Source organism: Jatropha curcas, chromosome 10, assembly GCF_041381405.1.
Source record: "Jatropha curcas cultivar XTBG-Jc1 chromosome 10, XTBG_Jcur_1.0, whole genome shotgun sequence".
NCBI classification, from domain to species: domain Eukaryota; kingdom Viridiplantae; phylum Streptophyta; class Magnoliopsida; order Malpighiales; family Euphorbiaceae; genus Jatropha; species Jatropha curcas.
Window position 1 is genome coordinate 14604085 of NC_143160.1, and position 21803 is coordinate 14625887.

At 34.6% G+C, this 21803-nt stretch overlaps 1 protein-coding gene and 1 long non-coding RNA gene across 5 annotated transcripts; both read left to right on the forward strand.

The window, feature by feature from the left end:
* The first annotated feature begins 9395 nt into the window (after nt 1-9395).
* LOC105641837 (uncharacterized) lies at nt 9396-12702 on the forward strand. The gene is made up of 2 exons (XR_001047262.4): nt 9396-9544; nt 12467-12702. It is a non-coding gene; the product is annotated as an uncharacterized LOC105641837 (long non-coding RNA).
* Nucleotides 12703-17498: 4796 nt separating this feature from the next.
* URED (urease accessory protein D) lies at nt 17499-21724 on the forward strand. Of its 4 annotated transcripts, none has more exons than XM_020682376.3 (9): nt 17500-17726; nt 17885-17950; nt 18030-18104; nt 18210-18254; nt 18692-18925; nt 19877-19959; nt 20106-20274; nt 20916-21037; nt 21204-21724. In XM_020682376.3, exons 1-8 carry the CDS (start codon nt 17628-17630, stop codon nt 21027-21029), a joined length of 885 nt encoding a protein of 294 aa, XP_020538035.1. In that variant the 5' UTR covers nt 17500-17627; the 3' UTR covers nt 21030-21037; nt 21204-21724. The 4 variants fall into 4 exon arrangements, with proteins under 4 accessions (XP_089571906.1, XP_020538035.1, XP_020538036.1 ...); XM_020682377.3 differs by having other exon boundaries at nt 20916-20993; XM_012226448.4 differs by having other exon boundaries at nt 17501-17726; nt 20916-21041.
* Nucleotides 21725-21803: the final 79 nt, after the last annotated feature.

Below are 21803 nucleotides of genomic sequence, written 5' to 3' on the forward strand. Positions count from 1 at the left end.
TTACATATGTTGTTTCTGTTTGATCTATGCAGGCAATAAAAATGGTCACCCCATCTTTTTATCTCCAAATATAAGCTTCTGTCTTTAAATCAAATGATCCGTCTTTATGGGCTTTTATTGACTCAGGGGCAGGAGGCCCAAGTGACTAACACAACAAATAATTCCGAAGGAAAAGATTTATTTTCTTTTGTTGTCCATATGTGCAGAAAGCAGGAATTAATAAAGACAGAGCTGTCAGAGTTAGCCATTGAAAAAGAAGGGATACATTAATTGAGAGCTCACGACCCTGGAATACAGGAAATTGCAAAGGAGAAACAACAACAGCATTTATTCTAGTAGAGGTTGTCATCAGACGCCAATCTTTTCAGAACCTAGTATCATCACTAGGTGTAAAACCAGTCGATGTATTCGGGTGTCACGGTGTCCTGCATCACCCCTTGACCTAGATACCAAGTGTTTCGGTTTCGCCAACGGTCAGCTAAATTGGTCAACAGACTCTGCATCATAGGACCACTCTCGAAGTCATGGATTCTGGGAATGCGCTGTATCATACCGTACTGACGGCTGATCCTATCCGGGAAATAGGCCATGGAACGATCTAGGATGGCGTACAACACGTAATTGAGGTTCATGCTTCCAGTAGTGACCAGTCTGATCCTCCACCAAGGACAAGCCCACCGAATCACAGGGTTATCCCCAAAATCAAAGTGTCCTCGAGACCGAGATCGAAAATGGGTAGGACCATAGGTTGGGATCAAATGAGCTGGGACTGGAGGAATCAGGCTTAACTTGTCTAGAGCCCAGGCTTGCAATAACATTGGGCACCTCCGATGGTGAACATTGAAATTGGTGACATGCAGGGCAATATCTCTGACCCAGCACATTGTCTCTCCCATGATCATCATAAAGACAGTGCGACGATACATTTGCATGTCACAAACAACAGTTAGCAGGCAAAAATCTCCAACTCCAGGTCGGCGATTCTTCATGGCATACACATTCAATAATAGGAAACAACAAGCTCGAATCCAAGACGGGTCTGCATCCATGGATAGAACCCTACTCAGAAAAGGCTCTAAAGGAAGGCCTTGATCCGGGTCTATGCCATTAGGAAGGTAAACCGGACACAGGACCGCAATCTCGGTTAGATCATGTCTGGGGCCTGGGGGCAAAGCTGGAATTTCATTTTGTTCAGGGTGATGACCCATCACAACACACATTTCCTCGTAGGTCGGAGTTACTTTAGAATCTTCAAATCGGAAAACCATGGTGTTGGGATTGAAGTATGTGATGAGCCAAGACAGGAAACTATGATCAGGTTTTAAGTTTTTGAAATATTTCAGCCAGGCGAGTTGGTTCATAGGGTGAATTTGCCGTAAGTCGTCGGGAATAGATTGGACAAAGGACGAAACTTGGTTTCTGAAAGCCATGACAAAGGGTTGTTTAAGAACTGGAATTGTCTTGAATGTTGGGAGTGAAGAAGACGTAGAGGGAAGCCTTCATTTATAGAAGTGTAAAGGGTTTAGTGAAAGAGGCGCTATCATTATTTGACCTGGTACTTACTGTCGATGGTGGTTGGATGAGCATTTATGCGTAGATCGCTCCGGTAGTTGGGCATTTATGCCTGCATTAATAAGAGGGACAATTCGTACAATAGAATGGTTGAGCCTTTATGACCGCATTAACCAAGTGGACCGCTCTGTCAGGTAAGTATTACGATTCATTTTTATTTCTGTCTGGTTTTTACCTTATTTTATTTTCCTTATCTTATTTCATTTTATTTTATTTTATTTTATTTCCTTGTTTACAATAAATCGGTTGGTTGAACACTAACGAGGTGATCCACTTTTGCAAGTAAGTGGGACGTTCCTGTTTTGTGTTTTTGTGTGTTTGTGTTTTTCTCATGCAGGAATAAAATTTCACAAGTTGTAAGAAATAAACATGTAAATGATACTGTAATAAAAGCAAAAATACTGTAAATATGTAAATAATATTGTAAAATTAATGTAAAAACACTGAAAATGTAATCCTACAAACTACAAAAATGTTCCAAAAGGCGGTCAGGGCGAGGAAGGCTGGCTAACGTCGCCTCCGGCTAGGACCAGTAGCTGCCTGAGCGGGTGGAGATGGCGGTGCATCATCAGACGAGGAGCCATCATCATCATCCTCCTCATCCTCGGAGAAATCCAATGGAATCCCCTCCACCTCTAGCCTCGTCCGGAGTCGATCCACCTCCATCTGGAGACGGGTAACAACGCTGGACTGGCGGGACTGGTGCCTCCGCAGCCTCCCAATCTCCAAATCCTGTAAAAGCAGAAAGAGGTAAGAGAGGTAAGTAAAGAATAAAGAAGAAGGTACAGCACATGAGGATCATACATACCCTCTCATGGCGCTCAGAATAGAGCCGGGCAATGTACGACTGGGCAAAGCCAAACCGCTGGTACAGCTCTTGGTATCTCTGAGCAGGCACCTGCAAGCACAGAAGGATATTCAATAAGAAGCCATTCAAGTAAAATATTCTTTTACTTAGTGAATTTATTTTACTACTTACGTGTGTGGCATGCTCAGGATCCAGCTGCAGTGGTGGAGGAGCCTGCCTGAGGTCAGCAGGGATAATGATAGCTGACCCGAGGCCCAGAGCAGGATCCAGTGCCACCTCCATGCCCGGTAGAAAAGGGACATCGCCCAGCACAGCTCCCGCAGGTCTAGCCGGAGCAGTCGCCTCCGCCTCCGCCTCCGCCTATGCCCTATAGTAGGCAGGCGTCCGATGCTTCTTCCTCTCCTGCAACAAGTCAAAGGCAACTATACTTAGTCGCTTGGCCAAACAGTTGAAGAAGAAATCATAATTGAAGATAAAAGAATCACCTGGATGTACTCTCGGACCTCTGGCAGCCTGGCCTACAGATAGGTGGAGAAGTACGTGGCATAATCGCCAGCTGACAAAGGGATATCAGTAAGAGAGCCAATATACTCCTCCTCCCGGTCCTCCCGGGTCATACCCTCCAGCAGGCACATGTGGTGAGGAGGAGCGTCGAGCACTCGCCTCTGTACCGTGGCCATTTGGAGCTCGTAGACCCTCTCTCCCAGGAAATACCGGTCAAGCCAGTACCCCCGTAGCAGGAATCTAGACTGGGTGTAGGCCTCCGCCACGGCACGAGCAGGATAAGCTGTCCAAGCATCCCCCTCCCAAGGAGTCAGAAGAAGCTGCAAAACAGAAGAGTCAGTGAATGCACAGTGAAGAAGAAAAGGGGAACGTATTGTTCAGAAGTTTCCTTGTACTTACATCAGATAAAGCCCTATCGTTCAGATAGCACCTCCAGTAGTGGGGATCCTCGGAACTGGAGAAGGTATGATGATAGTGCGCCAGATATCGAGGAATCTACAGGGCATCAGCTGAGGTATCGCCCCCCGGACCACCAGGGTAAATCCGGTACTCATAGGCCCACACCTGCAGCAAGATCAAAATAAGTTCAGTGTAAATGTGAGCAGTGAAAAAAGAGAGATAAAAAGATAATAAAAGAAGAAAGTGAAGGGAATAAGAGTCTTACCTCGAGTGGCTGGAGGAACTGCCAGTTAGACTCACCGCTAACCCTGGTCCATACGTCCAGACCATGGTAGAGGTGAACCAAGGCAAGAGAGCCCCAGCTATAAGAGCCCACCCGGCTCAAATACCTCAGACAAACTAGCACCGCAGGGTCTCCCTTATTCTGGGAGGTGCATAACAGCTGTGAAGATATGATGTAAAAAAGGAAAGACCGGGCCGCTTGATCCCTCTCCTCTCTGGTGTATGCTGGGGCTGCAGGCCGGGCATCTACCGGTAGCTCTCTTCATGTGGCCAACCTCGTCCGAATCCGCTCGACCCAGAAACAGTACACCACCTCATAAGATACACACCCCTATGCGGTGTACCTAGTCTGAGTGGTCATGCCAAGCAGAGTATGAACCAGCTGAGCTCCCAAGGCGGCAGTCTAGTACCGAGCATCCAAAGGAGCAGCTGGACCATCGAACCCGAGCCCGGTGATGGCAGTGTAGTCGACGGGCGTGAGAGTCATCTCCTTAAAGCCGAAGATGAAAGTGTGGGTGTAGTTGTTCCACCGCTCCATCAGCGCATAGCGCATGGCGGGTGGAAATCGAGGCTGAGTGCGGTGGAGCCCAGCAGCATAGTCGTCGAAGCCAGCAGCAACGACTCTGGACCGCATGGGAGGGTCCAGCAAATCCCAGAATGCAGACGCATCGGTGGAAGATCCTCCAGCATGGGCCTTGCAGAGATCAACCTGTGGCAAAAACATGTTGCATGGGAGATAGCATCAATTTTTAATCAACGGATAAAGCATTAACACATGCAAAGGGGAGGCAAATTCACAAAGTTCGGAAGCGCTAGGTTTCGCTGCGCTACTAATAGTTGCGTCACGCAACTGTTCACCTAGAACAGCTGCATCACGCAACTGTTCACACAGGAACAGTTGCGTCAAGTAACTCCTTCCTGTGTGGCGCAACTGCCGACGCACAGACAGTATATAAAATTCAACAATTCGCTCACAATGCAATCGAAAACAAAAAAAAAATTCAAGGGCAAAGTTACTTACCTCAATCTGGAAACCGTGCATCGCGTCGGTCTCGTGTCGAACCGGGAACTCGATGCCCGGCAACGGAAGCAGCTGCAGCGGTCGTGTCCCTGGAGTCAGGGCGTTACGGCTGACCAGTACCCGCTCACCCTGGAAGACCGGGATGTCCGGGATCGCCCCCAGTGTGTTCATCTCCAGTGTGTAGGCGGAGGCTAGGATCTCGGGAAGTTGAGACATTTTGGTTGAAGTTCAGAGTGTTTTCAAAAAGCTTAGAGTTTTGGAAAGTAAAAATGAAATGTTTAAGCAGCTTACTTATAGTAGGCAATGGGCCCAAGCCCATTACCACTTTGTCAAGCCCAAAAGGGGGCTCATTAACCCCCTCAAGCCCACAAGGGCCCAAACGGCCCATTTAAAGCCCATAGTGACCCGTTCAAGCAATTTGACATTAGTATGCAATTCGTATCCTTCAGCAATTTTGTCTACTCACCGCATAGGAGGCAGGAGCATCAAATTACCCAAATTACACTCAGGTAAGTTTTCTGTCAAATACTGCATCAAGAAAGGTATACCTGTGAATTCAGGCTTAAAATTTTTGCTAAATTTTTGCTAAACTTTTAAACCAAATTTTACAATAAACATTAAAGGTTTACCTGAAAAGATAATATTTTTTATCCTGAGTCGGAATTCCGGACCGAGGGCAAAAGTATAATCTTTTGCCTGATGCAAAATTTCAAAGTTTATGATTATTAATGCATGGGGGCATGTGACGCCCCAACATTTAACAAATGCAAGATCTGTTTGTACACAGAAATTGCTCTTTTTCTCTTGAACAAATTTTTCAGGCCAACCGGTGATGGTTTCTCGAAGCCGATAGGGCCCACCAAGCAGTGATGGCGTATTACGAAGCTGTTTGGATCATTTTTCTCGATTAGCGATGGTGTATTGCGAAGCTGATCGAGTCAATCCTCTTACTGATTAGTGATGGTATATTGCGAAGCTGATCAGGACAATTTCAATGACCAAACGATGATGGTTTTTCAAAGCCGATAAGGTCTCACCAAACAGTGATGGTGTATTATGAAGCTGTCTAGACTATCTTCCTGGTTAATGATGGTGAATTACGAAGTTGACCAGGGCAATTAAAACCCTTCGAGCCAATTAAACCGAGCCTCGAAGGTATCTTCATATCTAATCAGACCGAATTTTGGAGGTTGTTACTGATCCGACTGGAGCTAATAAAAGCCAATCAAACCGAGCTGAGGAGGTGGCCAGATGATCAAGTCAACCCAACATCTTTCAAGCCAATCAAACCGAGCTTTGAGGATGATTACCAAATTGAAGGTGCGTCAATGGACCACTTTACCATTAATTGTTTATACAATTAATGATAAAGTGGTGGGGGGGCAAACTGTTGACGTGTGTCTTTATGCCCCCGCCTAACCCGATGAGGATACGAGGACGCGGAATAAGGAATCATGGTTACCTGGAAGTCTTTAAACTAAGGATCGATTTAAACCAATTCAAGGAAATCTGATTTGCACTAGAGTCACGTCACGCAGCTATAAGTTGCGTGACGGCACTGATAGTTGCGTCACGCAGCTCCAATTAAGGTGATGTCACCCTGAAAGCCGACAATAACGGTTTTGCATTCTGTTTGGATACGTGGCAACGGTCCAGAAAGTGAGCTGCGTCACGCGGCTCTCGGGTCCGTCACGCAACTGTTAGTTGCGTGACGCAGCTATATTCAATTGCCCTACCCATATAAATACTACGTTTTTATCTTAAAGAGGCAGATTTTTGGAGAGCAAAGATTTTGGGAGAGAAAAACGAGAGAGAGAAATATACTGACGGCTAAGGTTTTCTACAAAAAACTCCATTGAGTTATTTTGAAGAAGATCAGCGTTAGAGATTAATTAGGTTGAAAACAAACAAAATCACACAAAAGAGAAAAAAGAGAGAAAACAAAAGAGGGAAAGAAATTTTTGTTAAAACTTGGCAAAAAGGACTTCTGGGACCTTGAAACCTTGCTCCTCATACGTTCTGATTGTGTGCAATCCTCAAATCTGAGGGTTAGGTAATTATCTAAACGTTTCTTGGTATATTTTTAGTTATTAATTTGTTGATATCTATTTTGTTGATATTTGGGTAGCCTGGTATTGATTAAACGGTACTCTGCCTATTATTGGACGTTTCTGAGTTATATTAAAACAAGTTTTCATAAAAAGAAAACGTAAAAAGGATTGTTTGAAAGGTAGTTACGGACCAGAGCAGTTGCATCACGCAGCTACAAGCTGCGTGACGAAACTGTTCATGTCCAAAAGAGGTTGACATTACCCTGACTAGTTGCGTGACGGAACTGTTCATGTTTATGGTTTTATTTTGCTTTTATCTTTTTACTTAATATTATATTCCAAACAAACGATTGATGAATCTGAAGGTTTTTCCAAAATCACAAACAGCTGCGTCACGCAACTATGAGTTCCGTCACGCGACTGTTCTTCAATAGAACAGCTGCGTGACGCAACTGCCTAGGGTTCCGGAATAATTGTCATCTTTTTATTTTGTGCAATCAAATAAATATTCAATTCCTTTTATAATTCAAGATACAACTAATAGTAGGCAGATTGCGATTTAATCAAGCACATTAATTTATTATCATGCATGATTTCGGGTTTTTAGGGTTTATCGGATTTAAGTTGGGTAGAATGTATTTTAGGTTCGGTTTGTGGCCCGCTTTTAACCATAAGGCAAGAGCGGGTGTTTTGATTATTTTAACTTGATTGCTATGGGTTGAATGGTTGATGTGGTTTGAATGATTATGAATGTAATGAATGACTTTATTTGGGACGATTAAATGATTTTCCACATAGGAACTCGGTTCGATTTACTCAGGTTGGGTTTAAATAAATAAATTGGCTTTCCTAACTAAAATAAATTAGAAATTATAGGTTAAAAGAGGCCGATTTTTCGGGCGTCGGTTTTTAAAATAATTGGCCTTAAATAAATTGGGATTAAATGAAGTCATTTTAATTGGAAACGGTCCCATTGCCGAAAAAATGGGTGGCGACTCAAAATATTTTATAAGACCGATTTATCGGCATCGTGTTCCTAAAAGGTTTTGTCACCACTTGTATAAAAATCACATTTCCGACAAAATAAATTAATAAATCGAGCGTTCTTCGTGTCGCTCGGGGGCGGTGCGAAAACAGGGATCATAAAAATTATTCAAAATTTTCAAAAAATTTTCAAAATTTTAAAAATTTTTCACTTAATATTTGTTACTTTTCCTCACAAATATTATGAAAAATTCTTTCTTTTCAATAAATCAACTATTAATTATTTTAAGGATAGAACTCAAAATTTTATTTTCTATTTCTAAAGAAGAAATAAATTTTCTTTCAATAGTTAACTCCGAATATGTTGATTATGCATCATTATTTCTTGTGGTTAATTCTAAAGAATTGGTTGTAATAAGTCAATTAGCTAATAAGAAAATATTCATTCCTTTAGGTTCTAGAACCTTCTTTATAACTCTTTGAGGCGAAATAGAAAAGAATTTTGTGTATCCTTAAGAAAATGATCTAGGCATTCTTTGAATAAACTGCATCAAGGACCGATAGAATTTTTCCAACCCTATAAATATTAACCCTCGATAAGCCCCTTTGAGCCTTAGAAATCTGAATTCTTTTCTTGAGGAAACCCGGAAAATATAAATCACTAAGCTTAAAAGCCTTTATCTACCCTTCTTATATGAATTATATTTTCTAGTTAAAAAATAAAAAATGATAGGAATTCATGATTTTTGAGGAACAAAGTTGATTCCCTGAAAGAAATCTAAAACCAATGGGAAATTCAAAGCAAAAGAAAGAAAGGAAAAGAAGGAAAAGAAGAAAAAGAAAAAAAAAATTCAAAGTTCCCAATTAATAAGGAAATAAGAAAAAAGAAAGAAAATTCCAAGAAAATTTATATTGAAGAGGAAAAGTGAGAAAATGTGATTGAAAAGGAAAAAAGAACTGTCAGAATTTTTACTAAAAATATCAATCACATATTACTTGAGCTTAAAATAATTTTTTTTTGTAAACCCAATTTTTTCCAGAACCTCATTATAACTCTGGAAAAGACCTGTTGATTCTAAAGGATGACAAATTCTTAATTAGCGGAGAAGAGTGCTTGTAACACCCAAAAAATTTTAGGTCTTAAAATGGTATTACTATACCAGGTCATAAATGATACTGTCAGATAGAGAAATGATATTTATTTAACCCAAGAAGAATATTAATCATAATTAATAATTATGGAGTTAATTAGGCTTTATATTCGTCTTGATTAATTAACTTTGAAATATGAATTTCTTATGGTCAATTATTTTATTAGTAAATAATTTCATAGGGGTAGTTTAGTAATTTCAAATGTTTAGAGAAATTTATTACAATGTGATTTATGCTCATATAGGTGAGTTATGGTGTCATAAATTATTTTAGTAATTTTATTATATGGAGAATTAATTTATGGCATGACATGTGTAAATATAGAGTTTTATAATGTATAGTTAGACTTAGTGTAGTGTCTAATTCTAGCCTTAGGATGAGAGGAACCTAAAACTAATCCTAGCCTTTTATCTATAAGACGATTAACTAAATCAATCTTGTCTCTACACAATGGCAAATTACCATATTGCTATTAATGAATTAATATGAGCCTTTGGATGAGATTTTAAGATCTAATCTCCACCGTCCATTTGGAAAAATAACCAAAGTGCCTAAAAGTCATCTAAAACCTAAATAATCGAATGTGCTACAACTCATCTTCTTCTTCATCAAAACCCTAGCCACCCAAATGCAAGCTCTCTCTCCCTCTATCCATTTTTTTTCAAAACACCATCAAAGACACCATTTTTGAACAAGTTCAAGCAAAAATATGTAAGTACCTAAGCTGAGGAAGTGACCTCTTGCATCAAAATCTCAGATTTTCACCATTTGGTAAGTTTTCTCTCACTAAAACCTATTCTACCTCTTTCTTTCTCATCTAAAATCTTAGTGATTTTTCAAACTAAGGCTAGAAATAAGTTCTCATATATTTATTTATGTAATTCATGCATTTAGATTTTATTTTTCATTAAGTGTATTTATTTATTTTATATTTGTTTCTTTCTTAAAAGGTTTTACCTCTAAGAATAAGGAAAAAGAGTTGTTAGAGGCTAGTATTTTCGATGTTTGTGCTATTTTCCATCATTTTAGATATTTTAGAAGTTTCTTGTTTGGTTTTATGTTATTATGCAAGAAAATATAGTTTTTATATTACCTACGCCTTGATCTATGCTTAAATTTTTTTAGCTTAATATGCTTTACGTGATAATTTATTTTTAGTGTTTAATCCTAGTCCAAAAATGTAGGGGTTGTCCCCCCTATATTTTTCATGGTTTTCTAGTTATTTTGATATTGTGGTGGATAGCTTTTATGATTTTATGGTATAGATGTAATATGAGCTTATTTGTGCAAAATAAGTAATTTTTCCTTGTGTTTTGCTTTAGATATTTGATCATTTAGAGGACTGTCCCTGTTAAAAATGATTATCTTGATCACTAAAATGAAATATAATTGTGGTTTGGTGATAAGAATATGGTATATGTCCAAATTGATGAGAAAAAAGTATTTTGATGTATTTTTACTTGGAATTAAGTGTGGGGGCTGCTACCTCTCACTATTTCATATTTAATATCTTATTTTTAATTATTTATTTATGGTAATTAAAGATATATTAAGGTGGGTTTCAAGTCTCATGAAGTATGATGATTTAATCATGTTTTTATGTTGATATGTGTTAATTAAAATGGATTTAGGGTGCAAATAGTATATTTTAATTTTATAATATGTAATTAAAATGTCAATGATGTTATATGATATGAATTGTAAGTCTAATGTGATTATTAGTGAATTAAGTGATATAATTGGAGTTAAATGATAATTGGGTCAAACCATTAGGCCAAAGCCCAATTATGAAATCTCAATGATAAATTGGATATGATCCATGGACTCATGGCACAATACCTATGCTTTGAGGAGTTAACAGAACAAATGAATGATTTAAGGACTAACTATAGAGTTACTATGGACTTGACTATAATTAGGATGATAATTAACTAAGATTGATGGTGATAATTATTAGGACTTAATTAACTGATTAGGTGTAGTATAATTAATTGATTAAATGATTAAAAAGGATATTTAGATTAATTATGTGAGCTAATGGTAAATAAGGAAAATAATATAATTTTATGCTATTAAGTTAATTAGTAGCTATTAGAATGATTTAGTAGTTAAAATAAATTAGTGGATTTAATAATCCTAATTGGATCAATTAATTTATTAATTGATCAATTTAAGTTTTAATTATGAGAATATAGGAGAATATGGAAATTATGGATAAATTAAGCGGTCATTTGTCATGTTGGATTTAATGCTTTGTGAATGTGTCAAAGTCTTGAAAATTGTGTCAATTCACGAATCAAAAATGATTATGTGAAAACATAATATAATTGATAAGTTAATTAAATGATATGAATTTAAGTGTCATGATTGAATATTTTATTAAATAAAATATTCTTTATGTACATGATATAAATAAAATATTCTTTATGTACATGATATGAATTAGGAGGTTTAAGTATGGTTATGTGTTTAATATGTGATTTTATGGAATTAAAATTATGATGGAAAATTTAGTATGGAAAATTATGGTTTTTATGAATAACGAAATTTATGAAAGAGAATATTTTTCAGATTATAATAAAAGATTCTGGTGTATTTATAAGATAGTAAATTTTAAATGTTGATATGGATGAATTATGAAATGAATTAAATATAATAAATTTTTTACCGGCCCTAATTTACTTGGTCGAGTCAGTAGTAACATAAAGATATGACATGCCATAGAAAAAACAGTACTATCTATATGTGACACGCAGTGCCTTACAGGGGCTAATGAACCCCGTTTTATAGGAGCTAACAAACTCCACTCTTATAGGCTAACGAACCTCATTTTATGGATATAGCCATTTGATTTCAACTGACGGGTCGTACGATGTTATATAGGCTTTCGAGCCATATGTTTATTATGAAATTCTTTATCTACTATCTGATTCTTCTAAGTGAGCTAGTGGCCTAATTAAAGGTGCATTTTTTTTTTTATGAAATAAATTAAGAATTAAATTATTGCTTTTATGGAATTATACTAAATAATGTGACTCTATGATTAGGTATGTAGTTATGATTTTATTTATTGATGGATGATTTATGAATTTAATATTACATGCTAAATTATGGATATTTTATTATGTGATTGAATTAAGTCGTACTATGTTGAATATTGTGACGCTATGATTAAATATGTATTTCTGCGTATTTGAATACTGAACTGAACAGTATATGCTAATTCATTAAATTAATGTTATTAAGTAATTAAATAAATAATTAATCATGCTGCTAATTATTGATTTATCTAGTCTGTTGTGGTGATATGACTATATATGGGATTACACTAAAATTTAGTGAAGTATGATTTAAGTGATTGTGTATTAAATGTTGATTGATGAATATTATAATTGGTGATTTAATAGTTATTAACTATTGATTATAATTGTTTTCAACTGGTAAATAATTTATGATATTTAAATGATAATTATGAAAATTTTGGCATGTTATTAAAGTATGATATAAATGCTGACTATATGTAATTAGCCTGTGAATAGACTATGTTATGAAATGTTTCATGTTATGCCTTGAGATTTTATTATGATATAAATTTGTGAATTTATGATTATATTCTTGTGTAATTTTCTATGAAATGGGAAAATAAGTATCACTGAGCTTTATACTTAACACGTTGAATATTATCATGCGCAGGTAATAGATGGTGGTTGCAGAAGAATAGTAAGATGGGTGCTTCAGAGCAGTGGATAGATTAGAAGTAATTATAATGATTTGATTTATTGTGGAATTAGTGGCATGTAGTTTATTATTCGAGGTTCCATATTAATATGATGATTTATGGAGTGTTGTATCTAAATTATTGTATGATCTCAGAGACATATGTATAAGATAGTGCAGTAATGATTATAAATCTTGTGTTGCCTGGATAAGTTATTATGAGATCATTTATTTAAAAATTCTTGAATGTTATATTTGAAGTAATTCATTTATGAGAAAATATTATGAGTAATGAATTATGGATTCTATATAGATTATTGATTCTGTAATTGATGTTGAATATTATACTAGAGAATTTGATTTAAAAATTATAATTGGATCATGGATGATTTATAGAAGTGCTTTAATGATTTTTCTGATATAATGAGATATTTATAATATAGAAAAAATGCTTGCAGTCCTTCAGTAGTAATTTCAAGAAATTTTTTAAGTCGTATTATGGATGTTAAGATATAATATTGAAAGAAGATTTTAGTCTAAAAGTTATATAGTGGCTCTGTGCCTTAGGCATATAATTTCGACACTTATTATCTAGACTTATGAGACTGGATAATGGGTGTTACAGTTCTTAAGGATAGGCTTATGAAATCTAAAATGAGTTTTTTACTTAAAATCCTATTCCTATGAACTACTACTTGTTATGATCATTCTTTGTATTTTCTGCAAATATTTATAATATCAGCATATAAGAGTTGATTATTAGATGAATTTATATTCTTCTTAGAAATTGCTTGATGATATTTAATTTGCAGAATTTAAAGAAAAAGAAGAATAGAGCTTAATTGCTGATGATAAGCAATAGTTTAAGCACGGAGGAATTTGATACGATGAAAAAACTTATACATTTTTACACCAAAATCCCCCTGAATTAACTAATAAAATGGCTATATTTGTACATTTACCTTAGAAAATTTGTAGAATTACAGTTTTATGCAGGGAGGAACCTCAAAATTTAAAAAAGATGTATCTTTATAAAATCTACAAAAATATTAGCAAATGGACCCGAAAAAGCTCAATTTGCGAGCTAATATTACAAGCTCATTTCACAAGCCCAAATTGAGGTTAATCTACGGAGAAAAGAAGCCCATAAACTGAGCCAGAAGAAGAAAAGCCCAAGTCCAATAAGATTTAAACTTAGGCTATCGCCGAAGCCAAGGAAGAGAGGCTAGGAGACCAAATGTTGTGTCTTGTGCTTGACTGATGGAGTGTTCATTTTAGCATTTTAGGAAGCACTTAGCGTGAATGCATGTGCTATGAATTATTTACTATTATTCAAACTCACTTCTCTTTTGTTTAACTTTTTTTTTTCAGGAAGTAGATTGTAACACCCGTCCCACGATCCCAGAGGGTTAGACGATATACACCATTCTAGTTAACAGATCAAATCTAAAACTAATATATGAATAAAGAGTGATTAAGTATTCACAAGTCTAGTAAGTCCTAAACTTTAATTTAGAAAATTATTTTGGAAAAATCTTACAGAAAAACTACAAGAGTTTCCCCCTTATAATAAGAGTTTCCCCCTTAAAATTGGACTTAACTAAAACCTGTGAATACCAAACACTTCTAATTCAAAACCTCAAACATCCAACAAACTCCAATAATCAACTCAGGACAAAATCAACTTCTATAGATTCATAATCATGCATTTACTCATTGTCACCATAGTAAGCATCAAACTTAAGACATTTATATATATAATAAATCTCATAAATCCAAACCATACATAATTAACTTAGAAGATATTACTACATTCAGATATTATATAAATCCATATTTAACTCCTTATACATAGGCCAACTGGATCATACTCTAATAATACTTAAGTTTACATATACTCAATATAAGACATTCTCCAATAATACTTAATTATATAATGTCATAAATCTTAAATACATACTACTAAACTAATAACTATAAAAAGAACTCTTCTACTCTAATGCTACTCTTCTAGTCTTCGAGCAGCAAACACGGTCTACAACCTGTGCATGATAAAAATCGATGCACTATATATGAAATTCAGTGGTGCCCATAAATTTCATACACTCCAAATGTTGCAATGACAACTTACATATAAAGCATGAATTTGTAACTCATATTCACCAAAATACTTGGATAAAATGCATGCATAAATATTCAAGATACATAATATCATATTAAACCATAGTTCAATAGTATTCACCATAAGCATTAAGTCATATTATGCATTCATTTCTTTAATCATTTGAACTTAAGATAAATATACAATTCATTTAAATGTAAGTCTTACATAAACATACTATATATCTCCATTTATTATCATAAACACATATATATAACTATAATCATATATTATTGTATCATTTTTCGTAAGGTATTCAACCATAGCTTTCAAACATTTAAATCATGAATGGAATTCATAATTCACAAATATACATATTATGAGATATTATGCTATTAAGTCAAATGTTTTGAATATTTTACTTGTGGGGCTCACATACACTTAGGGGAAAAAGAAATAGAAAAGATTTCAGAAATAGAATCAGAAAGGCTATTAAGCTAACAGAATCAAAGGGGCTTCAAGAGCCTAACAGAAATAGATGGAGCATATCTGCTCATATAGAAGGCACTCACGTGCCTAGCATATGAGCATAGTTAATATAAGAGTGGCATTAAATGTCGAGCATGCTCGTATAACAGAATAAATCAAATCACACATTAAATTCACACCAAGTATATTAAATCCTAAAACTTATCTTTTTTTTTTATATATAAAATCATAATATTTCTCATGAAACTTATTTTTCTTTAATATTCTTAAAATCATGTTAGATGCTTGTTTAGAATTCCAAATAAATCATAAAAATTCATAGTTCGACATAATATACTTGTCATAGGAAATTCTTGTTAAAAAGTTATTTTTACCTTTTAAAACATATACTTATCAAAAGATTAATCTAAAACACCCTTTATACACATATAAGCATATTTATACGCCAAGCATGCACATTTCAAGGCAATTTCTCAATCATTCTCATAATTCAAGTCATAGGAACGAAGTACATCACATACATGATTTTTATGATGGAAGCATTCTTTTCTAATCCAAAATCATCCAAAATACTCATAAAAGTAAGAGAACTTAATCACACATGGGTTATACATACCTTGTTCTCTTTTCCCCAAAAATTTCTATGACTTAAGTCATAAGAAATTTCATATTTCTTAAATTATAGCTAGAGTATTTATACAAGAGTTTGCAAACATGTTAATTATCATGAAATAAGAGCATACTGATATGGATTCGCTCTCACTCAACCATGGAGCTCAAGGGAGCATGGGTACCTCAACTTCTAACTAAGATTCGAGGACGAATCGTTTCGAGGAAAGGGGGAATGATACGAATTCGCTACCACTCAACCATAGAGCTCAAGGAAGGATGGAGAACAACAAAAGGAGATCCATTGGTGCTTCCTAGTGGACCAATTACAAGAAGTCATACAAAGAGATATTGGGCAGCCATGTCCTTATATGTTCAAGACCAAGTTACACAAGAGCTTAATGATCTTGCTTTCAACAATTGTTGTGTGGAACTTGAAGGCACACCTAGGCTTCTTACATTATTGGAGGCAAGAGGAAAGTTGTAGAATTTTTTTTGCTAAAGGGGCATTTTTGTAAATAGTACCAGCTTCCTCACTAAGTTGTTTTTTAAGGGTGCAGATTAGGTCACATCTCCCTAATCTAATGGCTAGAAATCCTTCATACAATAACTTCTATAAATTCCATTTTTCTCCACAATAAATATTAAAATTATTCTATAAAAATAATTCTCAAGTTTTTTTAATTACTAAAAATACCATAATTCACTATTCATTAACTACTCCATTTCTCTAAATAAATTCATAACTTAATTCTAACCATCATAATTATATATATATATATATATATATATGATCCAAAATAAATATTAAAAATATTAGCTAAGAATCATAATTTTTTCTCGTCGAAAAATACCGAATTCTTGGCCGGGTGTTACTATTCACAGACCTGTGAATCACTATTCATCAATGATTAATTACTTAATTAGTCACGAAAAATTTATGTCTTAACTTAAATTAATTAAGACAAATCACATATAGTCTAATTAACTCCATGAATATTAATTATACTAACGATCTTTTTCAGGTTTAAATAAAAATATTATTCCCCTCTCAGGCAGCATCATTTATGACCCGATAAATTAATATCATTTTAAGATTCAAAAATTTTTGGGCGTTGCATATATTCTCTTTTGTTTCGGTTAAAGCTCTGCATCCTTCACCGTAGGGCTAAAAAAATAACTTCTAATTTCTATCGCTATTTAAATTGCGTACTTTTTTATATAAAAATTTAACTATATCTACTTGTTATTAAACTTTGCAGTTGTAGGATTATCATAACTCTAATTATGTATAACATGAATATGTTAACCGATGAACTTATGTGGATATTTTAAGTATTCATATAAGTATATGTATGAACCAGTTAACTCAAATAGGCCCGAGTTATGAAATATTTGGAATATTGAAATTGGGCTAGGATATAATATGTATATGAGATTGTTATGTTAAGTAATATGAGCTTACTGTTTCTTAGATCTATATTAATATGATTGAATTTAGTGGTTCAGACTTACTACAAGCCTCGAAAACTTTATGCTTTCTTGGATCTGTTCTCCAGTCCATAGTTTCGGGTTCTTATACAAATATTGCAACATACTATTTGATAATCAAAATAAATAAAACATTATTTCAATAAATATATATTAATTTCACGTACAACCAACTGGTTAAATAAAGTAAAACAATTGAGTAAAATAGTTTATTTTGATTTTCTATTGAAAAAAAATTATTAATTCAATGCAAATATATTTTTTTTTATTTGGGCACAAAATTTATAGTTATCCCAAAAAATTAAATTGCATTGGGACGTACGAGCCCTATCTCAATCTAACCCAAAAACCTAAATTTACCCTGTCCTCGCAGATACTGAAGCGGGCCAGAGAGAGAAGTGTAACCTGTGAGAAACTTTCCTAAAATTAGCAACAGAAAGTATAGAGATGGAAACAGGCAAGATAACTGTGGAGAAAGTAAGAGGGAGATCAACAGTCACAAGTTGCTTCTCTAAATATCCTCTCAAATTCATGATTCCCGCAAAGGTTTTTCTTCTTCTTCTTTGTCCCTGCTATGATTTTTATTATATTTTTATTATTTGGCATACCTCTCATACAGACTTCAAAGTTCAAATCAGATCAACAATCTGAGCTAACCCAAAATTTTTCTTCTTGTATTTAACGGTATAATTTGTTTTTGTCAGGTGGGTCCTTCCAAAATTGATGCTGTTTGGATTTACACGCTCACCTATGGCGGTGGCATTGTCTATGTATGTGCATTACTCTGTCTCATCCCCTCTTTGGTCTGTGAAAGTTTTGATTAATTGTTACTATTTTATTTGGGTGTAGGGGGACTCCATGTCATGTGAATTTATCATTGGAGATGGATGCACTGCTGTCCTAACAACCCAAGCTTCTACCAAGGTTGTTTTCATATTGATAGAAGAAGTGGTTTTCCTTGATTTCTTGACTTTATAGTTGATTTTTGTCTAATTCAACGAATTAATACCATTAAAATCTGACTTTTAGGTGTACAAGTCTTTGGGGTCCAAATGTTCCGAACAGTTTGTTGAGGTAATAATCTTCATTGAATTGAATAAGCCAGAGACAGATACAGTTATCTGCAAAGTTTTTCGTAATAATATCATAATATGATAGAATGTTGTTGTGTTTTGTTTCAGTATTGTCTTTGTTATGTATGCTGTATTTTTAGCAATTACATCCCTGAAGTTTTGCTTTTGAAGCTAAAAATGTTCATAGAATATTTGAGAGGGTTTGCTTTATTTTCTTTTTAATTCTATTTCATTAAATTTTTGTTATTGTTTAGTTATTTTGAATCCATATTAAATTCATTTGTAGGAAAAAATTATCACGAGTTGAGATTTTTCGGCTTCGCTTGTTCAAATTATGTTTGTTAAGGGCAGAAGAAAGTAAATGAAAAATTATACTGCTTTACATTAATGTAATCAATTATTTCAAGTGATTGTAGCTACTTCTATTCTATGCAGTAGGCTAAAATTGGCAGTGATTCCCTTTTGGCTGTCATTCCAGATCCAGTGACCTGTTTTTCAACTGCAAGATACTCTCAGAAACAAGTCTTTAGAGTTCTTTCCAACTCAAGTTTGGTAATTGTTGATTGGATTACCAGTGGACGTCATGAAAGGGGAGAAAAATGGGATTTTGATCTTTATAAGAGCACCAACAACATATTCTTGGATGAAGATCAGCCCTTGTTTCTTGATACTGTAATATTCTTACGTTGCAATTTAACTATTTGTTTCCAATATTTCATATTTTTATCACATAGAAGGCTATTCTAGAAGCTTATATGATAAAATTCTGTACTTTTTTGTTTTCTCTTGCCTTGGTGGTGTTGTCAACTGCCAATCCATTTTGAAAATGTTAGTGCCACATTTTCTTTTTCTTTTTCATTTTCTTCATCTATAAAACACTAGGCTTTGAGTTACACGATAGAGCTAGCTTCTTCATCCCATGAAACCAATGCCCATTCCCAAAAGCCACTTCCATCTTTGATGATATTTTAACCTTGAACTTCTCCAACCAGTGGATCCTCTTGGTGATTATATGTCAGCACATTGCAAAATGGATCGATTTTTTGTGACTTTGCATTTTGAGTAAACAGATTAGAACATCATTGGTTACTCATGCTAATTTATTATGTCATTGGTCGGTTACAATGTAGTTAAATTTTATAGTTTCCAAATTAGAATAAGACATGCTAGATCTCTCTCTTTGCAGTATTCACCTTGCTTGCAGCTTATTATGGATGTGCACACGCCACTTTTTGTTCTTTGTTTTACAGCATCAACTATATTTATCTGAAGTCCTTTAAGATTGTACATATTAGTGGTCCTTTAGGAATCTGTAATTGTGTTTACATGTTTGACTACTTTTGATTGTTTTGAATCTTATAATTCACTCTTACCTATCCCGCTGATCCAATCTCATCCATTCTTTTAGACAAAGAAATTGAACTTATATCATTTGTTTCTGTCTCCCAAAGAATACTTGGCTATTTGTTATCTTAAGAAGAAATCAGACGCCTTTCTGTTTTATTATGATATTGCAGGCATGACTACCAAAATACTGGAAGCGTTGGTTTCATTTTTCTTCTTTAACTCGATCATGCTAGTGCTTTCCTGCTTCCTCATTTCAAATGGATTATCCTATTACAGGTATTACTAGAGCAAGAAAGCATCGCTACAATAACAGAACGCATGCGAGACTACCAAGTTATTGCAATGGTTATACTCTTGGGGTAGACACGCTTGTCATGTAGTGAATTATTTGCACCTTTATATTTCTATAGTTTCTGCTGTGGTTTACATCAGTTTAGTCAAGTTTAAAGTTTGGGAAATAGATCAATAAACTGTAGATATGAGATTTATGATTTCTATCTTGCAGGCCAAAGCTGAAGCACATCCAAAGTCAAGTTCAAGAAAATGTCAAAAGGATGATGTCTGAACAATTGCACATGCCTTTTGCTGGCTTAAGTGGCCATGTAAAATCAAATTCTAGTAATTGCTTTGTCAAACCACCGTTTGTTGCGTCCTGCAGTGTATTTGGTCCTAAGGTATGTGTATAATCTGGATGCTGCAAGAATATTCATACTTGTAATGTTTCCTATGACATTGAATGAGTGCTGCAAGTGCAAACTAACATTATGAATTAGCTAGCTAATCCTAACCATTATTTCTTTTTATTATCCTAAAAAGACAAGCATCAAGAGTTTTCTGATTTGATTATCCTCGGATTATCAGTTTGAATTTTATGCAAAGAGGTAGCTATGTCTAGTGTTCTGCTAAAATTGTTCTCTAAAAAAAAAACAACCATGAGAGATATGGTTTCAAGGATAACTTGGTCATTAAACTGTGCGTGCACGTTGAAGGCTCATGAACTAAAGCATTTTCTGAAAATGTTCTTCGGTGTAATGTAATTTAGCATATTAAGATGTAATCAAGCAAAAACCTAATGGAAAAATGAACTAAGACTACGTTTGATAAGTTATAATGATATATAACTTAATGCAGTCAAATTCATTTGTAATTGTAATGTTTAATGTTAAAAATGCATTTGATTACATTGTATTTTTATTACGAATTATCAAACATATACCCTAAAAATTTCATTTCATTACATTACATTATGCATACTGGACTCTAAACGTGCGTCAAGTATCTTAACATGCTAAACAGTGATTCTATGCTCACGCAGGGAATAGGCGTTGTTGTTAGAATAGCTGCCATGACAACTGAATCAGTATACAAGTTCTTACAGCATCAACTGGCTGGGGTAGAGCCTTTAATTGGGGTTATACCATATCGTTAAAAGTGCTTGTTGGTAACTTTTTTAGTGATGCATTTGTTCTTCTTTCTAGCTGGCATTTGCAAGTGATCATCTTGTTTTATTATCTCTTAAATTGCTTATGTTTGCAAGTCGTGATATTTGCTTCATTCAGCAAAACAAAGTTACTTGTGTTCGTTGTTATTTTGTGAAATGCAGGTCTAAGGATGGCAATGGGGTGGGTTGAGGCTGTGTATCGCCTATCCATCCCCTCTCGCGGAAGATCACGGTCGGGACTGGGTAGTCTTCCATGGAGAATTTTTTTTTTATTTCAATATTATAATCACCAAAATTATAAATTTATCTATTAAAAAAAAAGGTGAATTATAAGTTACGAATACAAGTTTCGAACAATTATAATAATATGCATATTTTTCTTTATTAAAATTAGAATATTTAATTATTTTTTAAAGATATTATTGTTCGGAGCTGATTGCGGAGGCCGTCTCCCATTCCCACTCCTAAATATCAGATTCAGGGAGAAATGGTCAGTACGGGATAAGATGAGGTTTTCCTTTTGTCACAGAAGTTCTGGCGATGAACACCGTTTTATGCCCAATTGTTATTGTTTACTTCAAAGAGCTTGTTTGATATTTGATTTTGACTTCTATAAATTTCATGAATGTCATTAAACTCACTTATCATATTATAAATAAAACTTCATTTAAACATTTTTCAAATTATGAAATTGATTGTGCTTAAAATAAATTCTACAACTTTACTAAAAATAATAAAATTTCAAGTAAAATTATATTCATG

Excerpts from the sequence above, each read along its gene's own strand:
- URED (XM_020682376.3), top strand. The coding sequence starts at position 17,628 with ATGGAAACAGGCAAGATAACTGTGGAGAAAGTAAGAGGGAGATCAACA. Across the intron at positions 18,105-18,209 it reads CAACCCAAGCTTCTACCAAG|GTGTACAAGTCTTTGGGGTC; the intron begins GTTGTTTTCATA and ends TCTGACTTTTAG. Across the intron at positions 18,255-18,691 it reads GTTCCGAACAGTTTGTTGAG|GCTAAAATTGGCAGTGATTC; the intron begins GTAATAATCTTC and ends TCTATGCAGTAG.